The sequence below is a fragment of the Saimiri boliviensis genome, chromosome 10, assembly GCF_048565385.1.
Source record: "Saimiri boliviensis isolate mSaiBol1 chromosome 10, mSaiBol1.pri, whole genome shotgun sequence".
Lineage (NCBI taxonomy): Eukaryota > Metazoa > Chordata > Mammalia > Primates > Cebidae > Saimiri > Saimiri boliviensis.
This window is the reverse complement of record NC_133458.1, coordinates 7,960,521-7,977,793: the sequence shown is the minus strand read 5'-3', so window position 1 is coordinate 7,977,793 and position 17,273 is coordinate 7,960,521. Positions and strand designations below refer to the sequence as shown.

General features: G+C 60.7%; 1 protein-coding gene across 10 annotated transcripts in view; it reads left to right on the top strand.

The window, feature by feature from the left end:
• The window catches only part of AGAP3 (ArfGAP with GTPase domain, ankyrin repeat and PH domain 3), a 59,446-nt gene that overhangs the window by 21,565 nt on the left and 20,608 nt on the right, over nt 1-17,273 (top strand). For 2 of the 10 annotated variants that reach the window (XM_039472895.2, XM_039472896.2), the window contains exons 2-9: nt 9,158-9,216; nt 9,450-9,537; nt 9,710-9,795; nt 9,975-10,116; nt 10,546-10,680; nt 10,840-10,967; nt 12,285-12,443; nt 16,056-16,148. In XM_039472895.2, the coding sequence (XP_039328829.2) occupies nt 9,158-9,216; nt 9,450-9,537; nt 9,710-9,795; nt 9,975-10,116; nt 10,546-10,680; nt 10,840-10,967; nt 12,285-12,443; nt 16,056-16,148 (890 nt within the window). Of the gene's footprint in view, nt 1-5,030; nt 7,976-9,157; nt 9,217-9,449; nt 9,538-9,709; nt 9,796-9,974; nt 10,117-10,545; nt 10,681-10,839; nt 10,968-12,284; nt 12,444-12,867; nt 13,044-14,984; nt 15,901-16,055; nt 16,149-17,273 lie in introns of those variants that run through there. The other 8 variants (XM_039472899.2, XM_074378909.1, XM_010340486.3 and 5 more) reach the window with 7 other exon arrangements.

The window sequence follows — 17,273 nt, the reverse complement described above, 5'->3', positions numbered from 1 at the left end:
AGGTGAGCCGAGGTTGCAGTGAACCGAGATGGTGCCACTGCACTCCAGCCTGAGTGGCAGAAGCAAAACTCCATCTTAAAAAAATTTTTTTTTTGCTTTTGTGGACAGGTGCGATGGCTCATACCTATAATCCCAGTATTTTGGGAGTCTGAGGCAGGCAGATTGCTTGAGCTCAGGAGTTGGAGACCAGCCCAGGCAATATGGTGAAACCTGGTCTCTACGAAAAAAAAAAATACAAAGATCTAGCTGGGCATGGTGGCGCACCTGTAGTCCCAGCTACTTAGGAGGCTGAGGTGAGAGGACAGATTGAACCCAGAAGGTCAAGGCTGCAGTGAGTTGTGATGGCGCCATTGCACTCCAGCCTGGGTGACAAAATGAGACCCTGTCTCAAAAAAAAAATTTTTTTTTCTTTTGTAAAAAGTATATAATCAAATGGCAGTGCTGGTGCTGCTGACAGGGAACAAATCTCCTACTTGGAATGCAGTTTAGAGATAGTCATCGGGCTGGAAGAGGCAGAGCTGTAGCTCATGGGACTTCAGCTGGGCTGCCTGTTCAGTTGTAAAGAGAGAGAACAACATTTTTAAATGTCAGAAGTGTAAGAAATGGGTCAAAGTTGTGAGAAAAAGGGGCAGCGTGGCACAGGGGGTGTGATGCTTCACATTGGCTGAGTCTGGAACTCTCTCCGTCCTGCCCTGTGGTGGTGGCCCAGCTCCTACCCCCACCCTTCAGGCCATGGGAGAGCTGGAGATGCCAGGAACCCCTGGCACGGCACCGTCCCCCACGAGGGGCGCGTTCCTCTCCAGGGAGGAGCTGCTAGAACGCAGACCCAAGTCTACAGCTGCTGTTGCTGATCAGAGCTGGAGTCACATCGCGGGACACCCAGGGTCTTAGAACATGGCCAGATGGAACAAAGCCAGGAGGCTGGGTGGGAGACATGCTGAAGGACCGAGTCTTTGAGGGGAGGGGCTTTGTCCTGTCCACCACTGCGCCCAGCACAGAGCTCATGGACAGACAGGAAAACACACTCTTCTCAAGTACCATCTGCAGCACTACAGTGCCACCACGTCCCCAGCCTGGTGTCGAAAGGCCATTTCCGGCCGGAATGACAGCTACCCCCACCCCTACCCTGGGGTAGTCTCAGTTTCCCCGCTCCGTGCACTGCCCTTGGTCCTGTGGCTCTCTGCCACTTTGTCTCCCTCAGCTTTTCCCTAGGGAGGAGAGGACCAAAGCCACTGGGGAGCTCTCAGACCGACACCCTGAACTTGGGAGATGGGGCAGAATCCCCCTGGCCTCTGAGCAGCCTTTGGAGGGTTCCTGGGATGTCAGCTGGGTCCTGTGCCTGTCCAGACTGCCAGCCATGTTACCTTGAGGCAGGGTGGGGCAGAGACTTCAGTCTGCTTTCCCCGAAGGCACTGAGTAAGCACTCAAAAAATAATGTGAAATGATGATTTAGAGGCCTGAGCTCCAGCCTGGGATTCTGGAGTCCTGGGCCCTGCCCAAGCTCTGTCACTGCCAGGCTGTGTAACTGTGGGCAAGTCACTTGCCCTCTCTGGGTATCAGTGCCCTCATCTCTAAAAGGAGAGGATGAACCAGATCATGAGTCTGGAACCCATGGCGGGGATTAAGGGAGCTCAGGCCTCCTCGGAAAAACCTGCGTGTTCTTCCCAGTATGCACTAGATTTTTTCCAGAGAGCCCATAGCTTTTGTGGTTTCCTAGGGCTGTGGTAATAATGCATTGTAAACAGGGTGGTTTCAAACAACCTACGCTTGTTTCTAGCTGGCTGCAGTGGCTCACGCCTGTAATGCCAGCACTTTGGAATGTCAAGGCTTGAGCCCAGGAGCTCTAGACCAATGTGGGCAACATAGTGAGACTTCCATCTCTGTAAAAAAACAAACAAACAAACAAACAAACAAACAAACAAACAAAAAACAGAAAAAAATAGCTGGACATGGTGTTGTGTGCCTAAAGTCCCAGCTACTTGGGAGGCCAAGGCAAGAGGACTGTTGAGCCTAGGAAGTCGAGGCTGCAGTGAGCTGTGATTGCCTGGGTAACAGAGGGAGACCCTGTGTCAAAAACTAAAAAGTTTATTGTGTTACTTTAATTCTAGAGGCCAGATGTCTGAGATAAGCGTGTGGGCAAGGATACGCCCCCTCTGAAGGCACTAGGGAGTGATCCGCCCCACGCCTTTCTCCTTGGCTTGTTGATGGCCATCTTCTCCCTGTATCTCTTCACATTGACTTCCCTTTGTGTCTGTGTGCCCAGATTCCCTCCTTTTATAAGGACACGCGTCATAGTGGATTCAGGGCCCACCCTCCTGCAGTATGAGCTCATCTGAATCTCATCTGCAACAACCCTATTTCCAAATACGGTCGCATTCTGAGGTCCTGGGGTGTAGGACTCAGGGCTCTCCAGGGTCCTCCCCATCTCTGTGGCCTCTTAGAGGGGAGATGGAGGGACCAGCCCAGGAATCAAAGCCGAGCTGAGGGGGAGCTGCCAAGGTCATGGGCTGACTGCATCTGCCTGGATTTCCCACGTGAAGAGAGCTCGTTTCAGTAACCCCAGCGTCCATTCCGGCTCTCTCTTGCGCAGTGGGAACAGCTCCTCCTGTTGCTCGCCCGCTGCATGCCAGGCACCACGCAGCCCTCCATGCTCACAGTGCTGGCCTGCATGGCACCTTTAGCTGGAAGCTGGATCATCCCTAATTTATAGACAGACCTGAGGTTAAGGAGACCGTGGCTGGTCACCCAGTAATCGGGGCCAAAGGCTGAACTTGAATCCAGCTTTCTCAACTCCAGGACACACCATGCCTCTCAACTTGTGTCCTGTGCAGATAATTTTGCCTGTGACTTCTCTCAAAAGACTGGCCCAGCCAGGGCCCATCTCTCTTAGGCCTTCCCCCTCACCCCCTCACAAGGAGGACAAAAGTCCTGGGAGCACAGTTCATGCTCAGCAAAGACCTTCACTCATTCATTCGGGGAATCATGGCCACCTTCATGTGCCCAGCAGAGTTCTTTTGGGGTGGGAGACATTAAACACACAAGGAAACCCTCCAAGAGTGGTGAGTGTTAGATGATGTTGAGAGTGGTCACTGAGCTGGCCAGCCTCCTGAGGAAGGGATGCTTCAGCCACCATCCAAATGACCTCAGGGACAAGCAGGGCAGAGGCCTGGGAGGCGTCAAGGCTGGATAGGGATGGAAGTGGGTCCTCGGGAGGGTGGCAGGTGAGAGGGCAAGCAGGTAGTCAGGAGCACACAGGGCACTAGAACAGAATAAGAGGTTTGGGTGCCACTCTATGCCAGGTGGAGAGCCACTGTGGCGCTTTGCTGAGAGGTGACCAGGTTATGATTTTGTTTTTGTTTTTTTTTGTTTTTTTTTGTTTTTTTTGAGACGAAGTCTGGCTCTGTCACCCAGGCTAGAGTGCAGTGGTGCAATCTCAGCTCACTGCAACCTCCACCTCCTGGGTTCAAATGATTTTCCTGCCTCAGTCTCCCAAGTAGCTGGGACTTCAGGTGCCTGCCACCGCACCCAGCTAATTTTTGTATTTTTAGTAGAGACGGGGTTTCACTGTGTTGGCCAGGCTGGTCTTGAACTCGTGACCTCATGATCCGCCGTCCCCGGCCCCCCAAAGTGCTGGGATTACAAGCATGAGCCACCACACCTGGCCCAGGTTATGGTTTTAAGAGGTCCACCCTTGCTGTAAAGGAAATCAGTTGGCAGTGGTGATAATGGAGGCCGGAGATGGGAGACCCATAGGAAGCTGATGCCATGACTTAGGCCTGGGAGGAGGGTGGCTTGCCTTCGAGTTGGAGAAAGGAGCTGGTGATGGATTTGGGCCACATTTAGGAGGGAGCACCACCAGGACTGACACGGATTGGGCTGGGGGAGTGGTAAGGAAGGGAACGGAGGGTGAACCTAGCACTAGCAGGCTTTTGGCTTGTGCCGCTCTGAAGCTCGTGGTGCCATTGAAGATAGGGGAATGCTGGAATGGAGCTGTTGGGAGTGGAATTTTTGAGTCCATGGCTGCCGCTGCAGCAGCTCAAGTTGTGTAGGGACAGCTGCTGGGACATGTAGGGAGGACTGTGGCCTCGATGGGGAGGCATCCTGAGCACTCTGCCCTCCCTGACACCTCCACCCCCACCCCTACCTGCCCCTGTCTGCTCCTCTGATTCCCTAAGCTCCGATCTGGAGAGCCTGCTGGACACCAACCAGTCCTAGGGGGCAGAGGGGGCTTGGTGTGGTACCCACTGCCTTCCCGGATCAGTGGCGGTGGTGAGGCCAGCCTTCCCCGCTGCAGGAAGATGTTTTGCTGCCACCTTGTGGGCAGAAAGGGCCTGACTGTTTGGGAGATCCAGGATGGCTCTGGGACCACACTCAGCTTTTGGAGGAAGCCAGAGCCTTTCCCTGGGGAGCCAGCCGCAAGCTTTGGCGTTCTGGAGAAGGCTCATCCTCCCTCATCTCCTTGAAGGACACCCACCATCTCCCCGTGGGCCGCAGCGGACACAGCCAGGGCAAACCCATGGGTCAAGCAACACACCTGGAGACGACCAGGTGTAAGATCCCCTGGGACCCCGGGTGAGGCTGCCCTTTCCCATGTCCCCAGGACCAGATTTCTCTTTCTGGCAGGGTCTCACACCTGCCCATCATGACCCTTGTGGCCCCTCGCCCGCCTGTGCATACGCGAGCAGGGCACCCGAGGCCCAGACTAGCACAGGCACTGAGCATAACACGACAAACACAGCCTTCCCTGGAGCCAGAGACCACAGATGCCAGGACTGAGACCTCCTTCTGTGGACTATCTGGACATCAGGAGGAAGAGCTGACGCTGGTTATGCTCAATGCCTGTGCTAGTCTGGGCCTCGGGTGCCCTGCTCGCGTATGCACAGGCAGGCGAGGGGCCACAGGAGTCGTGATGGGCAGGTGTGAGACCCTGCCAGAAAGAGAAAGCTGGTCCTAGGGACGTGGGAAAGGGCAGCCTCACCTGGGGTCCCAGGGGATCTTACGCCTGGTCGTCTCCAGGTGTGTCCCCTTGTCCCCATCCCCTCAGTCCCCAGAGGTCGGCCCCTATAGCTGCCGTCCTATGCTTGCTTCTTCATATTTATTGATTAATTGATACAGGGTCTCACTCTGTGGCCAGGCTGGGATGCAATGGCTCCGTCTTGGCTCACAGCAGCCTGAACCTTCTGGGCTCAAGCAGTCCTCCCACCTCAGCCTCTCAAGTAGCTGGGATCACAGGCACATGCCACCATGCCTGGCTAATTTTTCATATTTTTTTGTAGAGATGGGTTTTGCCATGTTCCTCAGGCTGGTCTCCAACTCCTGGACTCAAGTGATCTGCCTGCCTCGGACTCCCAAAGCGCTGGGATTACAGGCCTGATACGCTGTGCCTAATTTTTTGGATTTTTAGTAGAGACGGTGTTTCACTATGTTGGCCAGGCTGGGATTACAGGCCTGAGCCACGGCGCCCGGCCCTTTGCCTGCATTTTCACTGGCTTGCAGGATGGGCTTGTGAGCGGGCAGCCTTACTCTCCGGCAGAACAGCCATTTCGTGTTGTGCATGAGAGGGAGGACAGACAGATACACCAAGATAGGGAAGTCAAGGCAGAAAACGTTTCCTTTTGATCTGCAGCTCAGTGACATTGACCAGCTTCGCTGAGTTGTGTTCTTGTCTCTGTGCCTGCCTGAGGACCCTTAAGGGTGCTCCTATCATGGGGGAGCATGCGTCCCATACAGGAGGAAGCGGTCCTCATCAGCGCTAATAACTAGTCCTATGGAAATACAAACTCACCACCAGGATATCTCCAGGCCTGCGAAATCCAGCCCAGGACTTGGGAATTTCCAGCACTTACTTCTGCAGGGAGCACCTAGGATGGAGAGGCCCTGCCTACCTTAGGCATTCCCACCCAGCCCATCAGGAATGTGCCACTTTTATCTCCTACTTGGCTCTGACCAGGTCCATGGAATTCTAAAGCTGAAAGGGACAGTGGGAGTTGGGCTGGGCTGGGGGGTGAAAGAAAGCTGGAGTATTATCACTTTAAAGGAAATGCAAGCCCCTCATCCCTTGCCACTACTTAAACTTGTTTCTCTTGGTGTACCGGTGGTATTGAGGCAGCTAAGGGTTTCTGACTCTGTGGGTGACAGGAAGCTGACTGTCTCCAGAGCCAGGGACAGGACTGATGTTTACACTGCAGTGTCCATCACAGCTGGGGAGCCCTTGGTGTCGGGGGCAGCCCACAGTCATGAACTGGAAGCGCCTCGGAGCTTGGAGGAGTGTTTTCATTTACAGAACGTCAGGCATCATCCCGACAGGAGGTGAGACCCAGTGATCAGCAGGGGCCTGGAGATGCCCGGGCCTCAGAAGTGAGTCACTCACCCAGAACTGCGGACGGAGGTTATCTTTGATTTCTCTGCTGCCCTTAGGCAGGACGCTTAACTCAGTCCAGACAGATGAGTATCTTCTGGATTTTATAATATCCAAAGACAGCCTCAGTCATCAACAGAAGCCGACTGTAGCAGCCAGCAACTCTCGACCTTAGAAGTCAGAGCCGAAAGCTACGACAGGACCGCCTCGTTGAAGCTGGTGTGCTGCAGATGAGAACTCGCGCACAGAGCCGGTGTGGCTGCCCGACCTCTCAGGCTGGTGGTACTGGGGGGCCTCATGCTGTTGGCTCTCTTGGCTCTTTCTTTGAAGAATGAGAAGTGGCCCACTTTCCTCCAAAATGGGGCCCAGTGTATGGTGGGCTGAGGTCTGTTATTTAGTTGGCCCGCTCGTAATGACAGCTCCTCACCTACCTGCCGGATCCTAGGAGGAGCCCTGGGCTGGAATTTCCTGTTTTCCGAGGGCTCCCGGGGGCTGCCCCAGCAGGCCGGCTCCCCCGCGCCGTGCCGCCGTTCCCGGGCGTTCCAGGCCAGACTTGCCGCCTCTCTCCGGGCTGGGCCGCCTCTCCAGGTCTGGGCTTGCCGGCCGCGAGGTGGAGTTGAGGGACTCGGTCGGCCCACACCAAGTGCCCAGAGGCCGGAGGTCCGTGCGCCCCGGCCGCGGCCCCGGCCCGGGCCCAGCCCCGCGCCCCTCGCCATGGGCCTGGCCCGCGCCCGCCGGCCCTGAGCATGGAGCGGGGCTGGCCGCCAGGGGACAGCCGTCCCGGGGAGCGGCCCGCCGCCTGCCGCCGCGCCCACAGCGTCTGCGACTCGCTGGACCTGCACGGCGCCCCGTCCGGCCGCGCTGCCGCCGCCCTGCAGGCCGCCCTGTGCGCCGCCCGTGAGCAGCCTGCGCGGCCGCGGAGCGTGTGCTCGGGTGGCCCGGAGCCGCCGCCCACCGGCGCCCGCGGCCTGCTGCTCGGCCTCCTGCGCCCGCGCCTCGGCCGCCGGGGTCCGGCGCCCTCAGGACCGCCTGTCTCGCCCGCGTCTAGCCCCGCGCCCAGCCCTGCGCCGGCCCGCCGCAGCCGCCCCCGGGGGGAGCCGACTTCGCGGCCGCGGCCGGCCAGCATGACGTTCCTGGAGGTGAACCGCCTGGAGCTGGCGGCGGCCGAGGCGCCAGGCGCGGGGCTAGGGCGCGCGGGCAGCGCGGGATTCCTTCGCGGCGCGGCGCTGTGGAGCAGCCAGCGCTGGTCGGTGCTGCGCGGCAGGCGCGGGCCGGAGGGGCCCCGGCGCGGCCTGGCGGCGCTCAGAAAGAGCTTCAGCTTCCGCCTGCGCCGCGGCCAGGAGGTGCGGCGCTCCGAGTCGGGGCTGCTGGCCCGGCCGCCCCGCGCGCGCACCCGCAGCGACGGCGACACAGGCTCCCTGGGCGCCTTCCCCAGCCGCCGCGACCTGCTGGGCGCCGACGCCTCGCGCGCCGCCCCGGAGCCCGGCCGCCCCCGCACCGCCGCCGGCCTCTGGAGGCTGCTCACCAGCCGCTTCCGCCGGAGGGAGCCCGCGCCCGCCGCGCAGTTGTGGAGCCGCCGGGCGGCCCCGGCCCCGGAGCTCCTGCGCGCGCCCAGCGGTAAGGGGGCCGGCCCCGAGGGCCTGGGGCCGCCTGGCAGAAAACAGCTCGCGGGAGAATGGCCATGGCCGGGCCCGCCCTGGGGGAGGCGGGCTGCCTGGGGCTGGCGGGCTGGCCCGAGTGCCGTCGGCGCCTGGTGTCTGGGGTCTTCGGCAGTGGCGGAGGAGAACGGGCCGGCCAGGGTCGGGGGGCGAGGGGAGCCCAGGACGGGCCGCTGTTGTGTGCGGCCGGGAAAAGGAAAGCGAATCACCAGAGTCAGAGGGCCCGGGGCTCTGCCGGACACCTTTCCTAGTTGCCGGTCGGGGCAGTGCGCTCACCTCCGGCTGCCCCTGCTGCAGCGGCCCCTGCGTATGAGGTTAGGGACTGCTGTGGACCTGATTCTTGAAACTACTCTTCGACACAACCGTGGGACAGTGCCTCTGGGAGCCAGGGAGGGAAGAGTACTGCCAGCCAGAGAGGGTTCCCAGGGCTGGCCGAGCATGCCTGTGGAACCTGGAGGTCATAAGAGATGGGCGCCTGGCTGTCGGAGGGCTCTGGGATAAGGGACCTGCCAGAGTCAGGTTCTGAGAACGGAATGAAGGGAAGGGAGCCCAGGAGGTGGCCTCGCTGCTAAGGAGGAGCTTAGGGAGGAGGTGGGTGGGGTAGATGGCTTCCTATCCACCTGCCCCTGACAGAACAGGGCCAGGCCAGGCTCCTCCCTCTTCACCCAGCTCAGGAATGTGGTGGGCGGCCCCACCCTGCCAGGGTGCGCTGTTCTTACTTGCAGGAGTCTGCCCCCCAACCAGGAACCCAGCCCTTGGGTCTGGTGTGAGACCTGCTGAAGTGGCCTCTAACCTGGGCCTGGCATTTAGGCCCCAGGGGCACTAGGCCAGGTGTGGCTTTGTGGCGGGACACTTACCTGCTGGAGCAGGAAGAGGAGGAAGGACACAGGGCCGAACCCAGGGGGACAGAGCCTACAGACCTCAGAGTCTTGTATTGAAGACTATCCTCACTCTGGTCTGCTTAAAAAGAACCTTCCCACTGCCTCCTAGGGAGCTAGGGGTTAGGGTTGGGGTCCCATGGAGGAAGCTGCTGTCTTCTGGCCTGGGCCTGGGGAGGTCATCCTAGGGGATACAGGCAGCAGCGGTTGGGACAGGTGTGTGTGCCACCTTGGCCCTGACGGGGCGGCTCTGTCTTCCGCAGACTCGTTTGTGAACAGCCAGGAGTGGACGCTGAGCCGCTCCGTTCCGGAGCTTAAAGTGGTGAGTGCCGCCCATGGGCAGCGCAGGCGGCCTGGAGCCGGGGGGGCGAGGCTGGGTGCCTCGGGCCTGTGCCTTGCTTCTCCAGCTCCTGTCCCCTCCTCTGCTCAGCTTGGCCCTTGCCCTCTCTCCTCCCCTTCAGCCCTGGCTTTTTTCCCTCCTGCCGCTTCTTTGCTTTTCCTGCCGGGTCCTTTCCCTGGTGGCCTCTGACCCAGTCACCCCTTCCTCTCCTGCAGGGCATAGTGGGGAACCTGTCTAGTGGGAAATCAGCCCTGGTGCACCGCTATCTGACGGGGACCTATGTCCAGGAGGAGTCCCCTGAAGGTGAGTGTCACGGGCCCAGCGTGGGCCCACCGCCTTCGCGCCACGGGGTCTGGGTGCAGGTCTCCAGCCCTCTTCAAGTCCTCTTATCTCCTCCGTCGGAAGCTGTAGCTTTCTTCTTGGTCCCCCGGGCTCTTTCTCCATGCTTTGGACCTGACCTCTCGCTCTGTCCTAGGGGGGCGGTTTAAGAAGGAGATTGTGGTGGATGGCCAGAGTTACCTGCTGCTGATCCGAGATGAAGGAGGCCCCCCTGAGCTCCAGGTGATCTCCTGCCTGGGGCTTAGGGCCCACCCCTGTGCCTGGAGCCCTTTCTTGAGCTTGCTGGTTGGGACTGGGAGAGTTGGTGTGCCCAGGGAGAAGGGTCCGGTTGGGTCCGCCTGCCCTGCATGGGAGTTTGCCGGTTCCAGGTTCGGGTGTTAATTCTACTTGGTCTCCCCTAGTTTGCTGCCTGGGTAGATGCAGTGGTATTTGTGTTCAGCCTGGAGGATGAAATCAGTTTCCAGACGGTGTACAACTACTTTCTGCGGCTCTGCAGCTTCCGCAACGCCAGCGAGGTGCCCATGGTGCTTGTGGGCACACAGGGTGAGGCGGGGCCCTGCAGGAGCTGGCAGAGAGCAGGAGGCCCTGGGCAAGGATGCATGAGGGGAGGGGTGGGCAGGTGTGAGAAAGCCTCCAAGGCCCCACTCTCTTCCCAGTGCTGACCGGGGCTCTCAGCACTCCCCATGCTGCTCGTGTCTGAGGGCTTTTGCCCTGCTGAAACCTGCGTCCCTGTGACCGGCAGGTCCATATTTTTTTAGATGAATAAATGTGCTCAGAGCTTAAGTGCATGCTGGTTTGCACTCAGTGAGACCGTGGCAGGGTTGAAATGAGACCCAGGCGCCCGTGTTCTTGGTGCTCCGTGTGTTCCACTCGCCAGGCTGTCTGCCCACCCGCCCTTGGGCCAAATGCCCCTCATCACACTACCCCAGCTTCTCCGAAAACTGAGTGACTCCCCCCCTCCACCTCCAACAGACGCCATCAGCGCGGCAAACCCCCGAGTCATCGATGACAGCAGAGCCCGCAAGCTCTCCACAGATCTGAAGCGGTGCACCTACTATGAGACGTGCGCGACCTATGGGCTCAATGTGGAGCGCGTCTTCCAGGACGGTAACTCGGGTGCTGGGCGGAAGTCACTGGCAGCCGCGGCCCCAGAGCCGGCGGTAGGAAGGCTCCCAGTGAGCAAGGCTGTGTATTTTGGGGGGAGGTGCTAAGCCAGGCTTTTCCCTTTTCTCCAGTGGGTATAATTGACTCTGTTGTCCCCTGCAGTGGCCCAGAAGGTAGTGGCTTTGCGGAAGAAGCAGCAACTGGCCATCGGGCCCTGCAAGTCACTGCCCAATTCGCCCAGCCACTCGGCAGTGTCCGCCGCCTCCATCCCCGCCGTGCACATCAACCAGGTTCGGCCTGCCACCTGCCCTGCCCCACCCTGCTGTTCCCGCCATGCCTGTCTTGCCTCTGTTCGTCCTGTCACTTCTGCTAGCCCCCTGCTCACACCTGTCCTCCTTCCTCTGGCCTCCCAGCCTTGCATGTGGTTTGGAAACATTGGTTGGAATTCCATTCAGCCTGCACCATAGTCTTGGCCTCATCCCCGCCCCATGGTGCCTGCCCCTTCCCGCTACCATCCCCACTTCCCTCTGCTCTCCACCGGTCCACAGCCCACACTCCCTACCCGATGCCCACTATTGAAAGTCCTGGGCCAGCCACAGATGATGTGGTCAAGCCAGTGGCCACTGCATTTTACCTCTGCCAGTGACCGTCACCCTTCCAAGGCCTGTCCCGGCTGTAGCCGGCTGGTGGCAACCTGGTTGCATTTCACCCTCCCTTTAGGGCTGTGAGAAGGCGGCAGCATTCTCTCGGGAAGGAGGAGGAGCAGGGCTAGGTCCTTCTTACTGTCTCTGAGCAGCCCTGCCTGACACGACCAAGTAGGGCTTCTGCAGCAGCCCCTGTCCCGAGGGGCACGTTGCGGAGGGCAGTGATTTAAGCACCATACTCCTCTTGTACAGGTCAGGTTCAGGGGAGGCAGCCGATCAGGCCACATGCCCTAGTGCGGGCAGTTAGCCATGCGGGCCACCTGGTGGACGCCGCATGCTTCCCGAGCCCTGGAGACGCTGCCATGCTGTTTCTTCTCCATTCTGTGATCTCTCTTTCTCTTTCCCTTTCCCTTCTCTGTTCCACATCTACAACTCTGCCTGGAAGTCGCAGCTCTGTTCTTTCTGCCCCAGCTGTCCCAGGATCCCTTTCCCTGCCATGGGCATGCTGGAAGCCATCCTCAGCCTCCCCCCATGCCCTGGGCCACCCCTGGCTCCTGCTTCCTGGTCCGCTGCACTCTAAACATACATCCCTAAATGAGAGTTTGTCCAGGGCCACCCTCTCCCTCCTTCAGACCACTTGCAAGTCAGGACTCCGCAGTCTGTTCGCTGCCAGGCTCTGCAGCTGATTCCTGCCTGCCAGCCTGTGCCTCTGACCTAGCTCTCTGGCTGGTGCAGAAGCACTCCTGCTGGGGCCCCAGTGAAGCGGCCCTGGCAAGGTGACAGTAGATCCCGCTGGCCTCCAGGCCGCACGAATGTTCCCCCCATACTGCCTAGGGGCTAGCGGCCCCTCTGCTGCCCATGAGCCCCGGCCAGGCCCTGTTAGCACAGGGATTCCCGGCGCCCACCTGTGCCCATCCCGCTCCCTGACCCAGAGCTGCCCTCAGCAGCCCTCTCTGTCTTTAGGCCACGAATGGCGGCAGCAGCGCCTTCAGCGACTACTCGTCCTCAGTCCCCTCCACCCCCAGCATCAGCCAGCGGGAGCTGCGCATCGAGACCATCGCTGCCTCCTCCACCCCCACACCCATCCGCAAGCAGTCCAAGCGGCGCTCCAACATCTTCACGGTACGTGACCGCCTCCTCCCCCGCCCAGCCGCCTTCGCTGCACAGGCAGGCCTGAGCGCCGAGCTCCTAGCCAGGAGGGGCATGGGCAGCCCGAGTCAGGAAGACGGCACCTGCAGTCTCTCCCTCAGACACACACGGCTCCTGAAGGTCCTTGCCGGTGCCCCCCAGAGTCTTCCAGACCATTCCTCTGTGCCCACAGGGGCTTCCAGTCACGGCCCTCACCCTGTCCCCACAGTCCTCCCGGCCCTCTGCCGCCCACGCTCACCCTCCCCGCCGCCTTCCTCTCTCTTAGGCCCCTTAGGGTGTCTTTGTCAGCTCGAAGGGATCCTTGGACTCACCTGGCCTAACTCCCCTGACCCCCTTTGATTCAACAGCTAATGCACCGGCGGCCGGAAGGCTGTTTGCCCAAGGCGACACAGAGGGTTAGCTGGCCCAGCTAGAGTCAGAGCCCAGGCCTCCCCGTTCGCCTTCCGGCTCTTTTTCCGTTACCCCACTGCCGAGGGGACATTCATGCTTTCCACCCACCGCTGTGATTGGTTTAACAAAGGCTTAGCCATCTTTTCCTGGGCTTCACCACGCTGCCTCGTTCCTCCCTCTCAGGTTTGTCCTGTCTCCTTGCGAGCTCCTCACTCACCCCTCACAAACCTCACACCCGGGGGCTGCCGTGCTGGCCCGGCTGAGGGTGACCCTGGCTTTCAGGCCCCAGGGCCTGCTGTCTCTCCACTCCCAATGTCTGACACACAGTGCCCATCCAAACCCTAACCTTCCAGCCGGGCTGGGCTGGATGTTCCAGGAGTCTTGGGCCAGACAAAGGTGGGTGAACTCCCGTGTGGGTTGTCACAAGAGCGCCCACCCCTCCGCGTCACTCCACGCGCCTCTTTCCAAGAGCAGGGCTTGGCTCTCAGCCTGGGCCCGAGTGTGGCCGGCCAGGCCAGATCTCCGGACCCTGCCCAGACAGAGCTGGCGCTTCCAAGCCCTGCTCACTCATCCTCGCCTCTGCCTGCCCAGCTCACTTCTCCCTCCCAGCTGCCTGCCTCCGTCCCCCCAGCCCGCCACCTGCCCTCGCGGCCATCCATGCTAACAGCCTCTGCGCTGACAGCTCCGCGGCACATTGCAGCTGCCCGGCCCCGACCCTGCCTAGACGCGAAGCTTCTCCTTTCTATCCATGGTCATTGAGATATGAGAGCGTGGGGGGCCGCCTGCTAGAGCCCACACCTGCCACTGCTGCTGCTGCTGCTGCGGGGCCCTTGGGTGTCTGTGTCCATGGTGACGGCTGCCAGGGCCCGGGCACCCTGCTCCCTAGCATCGCGCCTCAGTCATCCGCTGCCTCAGTTCCATTCTTAACCTCCCGTTCCCCTTGCTGGTGAGCTCTGTAGCAACCCCAGGGCACCCCCTGCCTTCCCCTGCCCTGCCACCCTCTCCTCCGCCCCTGCCAAGCCCCCGTCCTCCTCCCCCCCCGCCCGGCGCCCGTGCTTCCTGCCATCCTGTGCTCTCTGCTGCCTGCCTCGACTGCTGCCCTCCATCCTGGCTGCTCACGGCACGGCCTTCCCTCCGGCCCTTCCATTCTCTCCATCCTCACAGTGGCAACCTTATATTTTCTTTCCATTGTTTCCGTGGTGACCTCACTTGCACCGTTGTCCCTGAGGTGGCCTCAAGGCGCGGCCGTCCCTGTGGGTGTTTCTTGGGACCTCCCCTCTCATCATTGCTGTTGGGGTCTCCTCTCTTCTCCTTCATCGTACTCCCCAGCAGCGACATGCTTGCTCGAGGGTGAGCCCCTCGTGTCCTGCCTGCTCTGTGGCTAGTGACCCCCCCACTGGACATGGTTGTGCTGTCCCCAGTCTCTCCTGTGACTTCATGTGCTCATTTCGTTGCCACTCTTGCCCCAGTTCCTGTACGCATGGGGAGGTGGTCCTCTGGGCTCCCAGGGGTCCTCTGGTGGTTGGGGCCTCTTGGCTCACAGTCTGGCTGGGGTGGGCTGCACCCCACTCCCCCCGACCGGCTCTTCTGTCTGGGGACCCGGTGGCAGCAGTCCCATCCACCTTCCTCCTCCCTGGGCCGAAGGGGCAGAGGGCTGTGGCGGCCCGGGCCGTGGAGCCCAGGAGGGGACCGGGCGGTGCCGCCTGCGGAGGTGCTGGGTGGTGCTTTGCTCTCCAGCGGCTCTTTTGCCCTGTTCTTGTTCCCTCTGGCCGTGCTTTCTCCCACGCTGCAGTTGTGGCCCTGTGTCCCCTCGCTGTGCCCTTGGCTCCTGGCAGCCTGAGAGAACAGGAGGGCTGGGCCTGGGCTGCCGAGTGGCGAACATACCATTCCCTGCCGAGGTGGACATTCGGCCTGCGTCTGCCCAGCAGGTGCCGCCGCCGCCTCCTCCTCCTCCTGGTCCTCCTCCTCCTCCTTTTCCTCCTCCTCCTCCTCCTCCTCCTCCTCCTCTTCATCCCGCTGCCGCCGCTCCCCAGGCGCCTGGGTCTCTGCCCTCACCGGTGCTGACCAACTTGTGCGGGGCTTGAGTATAACTTGCCAAAATCTTTATTCTTTCGATATTTGCAGATATGTGCCACTGTTTCCAACTTTTCATCAACAAAAAGGCCTTTCCAACTCCTTCCAAATTAGAAGACCAGGTGGTGACACACAGCACCTCTGGACATGCCCCCTGTGCGGGGCCGGAGGCGGGCCGGGCCCTGGGACTGCTCTCAGATGAGAAGCGGCCGCCGAGCTCCCCACTCCAGAGACCCACGGGAACCTTTGTAACTAACCCCACCCCCAGGGAAGGCTAGGAGCGCCGGAGCCCGCGCTGGGGGCTGCCGGGGACCAGGCCCGGCTGGACGCTGCAGGCTCGCTGCATGGAGAAGAAGGCAGCTCGGCCCCACGCCCGGCGCTGGCCAGCGCGACGAGGCCCAGAGGGGCGGGGGAGTCCAAGCCCGCCTGGCCCGGCTGCTCCTGGGGGGCGCTTTCCTGCCCCTCCCCTCCTCTGCTCCTTCCTGCATGGACCTCTGCCGTTCCTGCTCCTGCTCCGGAAGCCGCCGCCACCGCCGCGCTTGCCTTGCCCCCTCTTTTTGGCCTCCCCCTATTTCCTAGGATCCGCATTCGGGTGGACTCTGCCCCAGGAGCTTGACAGGGTGCAGGGCCTCTTCTGGCCTCTCTCCTCTCTCTGTCCATCCACTGTGCCCCTTGGGCCACGCCGACGCGCTCGGCGCCACGTGCGTGCAGTGTGGTGTCTGTGCCGCAGACGGGCCGCCTACCCACTCACTTGTGGACTTTGCGCTCCGGGTTGTCGCGCCCTGTGCTCCCGACCAGCAGCCCTACGTCCACCTCCTCGCCCCCGCTTCTCTTACGCCCCCGCCCCGGGCGTGTTCCTCGCGCCCTCGGCCTCTCTGTCCTTGCTCTTTTGTAAGGGGCGGGCCGGCTCAGTGACCTGTGCTGCTCTGTATGGTGCCGTGTGTAAGAATAAACCCGTTGGAATACTCGTGGTCTCCGTTCCTTCCCGTCCCGCCGCCCCGGCCCGACCCACTGCTAGGGCTGCCCAGGAGGAGGGAGGCAAGAGGGAGGCCGGGAAGTCCAGGCGGGCAGTTCTCGGCAGACCCCGGGCCTCTCTAACACGCCTCTTGTTTTCTCTTCCAGTCTCGGAAAGGTGCTGACCTGGACCGGGAGAAGAAGGCTGCCGAGTGCAAGGTGGACAGCATCGGGAGCGGCCGCGCCATCCCCATCAAGCAGGTCAGCGCCTCCCTTCCCGGATGCTCAGAATGAGGCCCAGGAATGTGGCTCTTCCCAGGCCACTGTGTTGGGGGAGATGGCCTCAGAGGCCAGCACCACCCTCCTAGGCCGGGTCCTTAGCAACGGACAGGCTTTCTCTCCGCTGAGAAGCGGCCTTCTGGCCACCAGCCCTGACTATACCTTCTGATCACCACTGGAGGGCAGAAGAGAGCTACCTGCTGTGCTCAGCCAGGCGCTCAGCCTGGCCCGCGGGTTCTGGAGTTGGGTCTGGAGGGGGTTGAGTCTCTCTCTAAGGAAAATGAGCCACCGGAGGAGCCTGCGTTGAAGGGTTACTGAGGGCTAGTCCAGCGCTAGGTCTGTTGGCATGGTTTTGTTAATAAGAGCTTCTGTTTGTCTTTAAAGAAGGTTGAGATGCTACCACCTCACCTCTCCCACCTTCTCACCTCTTCCACCTGCTTTCTGAGCCCTGGGGGCACTGGGCCTGCCTTCTTCCAGACCAGAGGTGTTGCGTTCCTGCCTTGGACATGGCATTGACCCACAGAGAGTGTGTCTCTGGTGTGTTTAGCCAGAGCTGCTGGGGTAGAGTGGGGAGGCATGTCTTTTGTGTGGGGACGAGAGCGTGAGGCGCTGGGGTGCCCGTAAGAATGGGGCAGTTGGCACAGAATTTCTTGGGATCTGGTGGTTGAAGAGGCGGTGCACATAGGTAGCTGTGTTGCCAGGTTTTGACCACAGGGGAGGCTGATGTGGCCAGAGCACTGGAGCCCGGCTTGGCAGGGCCTGCAGTCAGATGTGGCTCTCCTGGGCTGGGACTCATAGGCAGTGTGACCACTTGTGGGGAGGGGGCCAGTCAGTGTGACCAGGATTCATTTGTTAAGGGTAGGGGTTTCTGATTCCCAGTGAAAGTTCATTTAGAACGAAGAGTCCCAAGCCGGGTAGTGTCCCAGAGGGCAGGGTCCCACAGGGTCCCATGCGGTGATCTGGATTGTTCCCACCCACACATCCCTTGAAATGTTCATTGCATTAATGTCTGGCAGGGACCACTCTGGTTGGGCCAGCCTACTGGGAGGCCCCCTGAAAAGTCAAGGGCACAGTGACAGCAGCCAGAGGCCTCCCTGTCCGTCCATG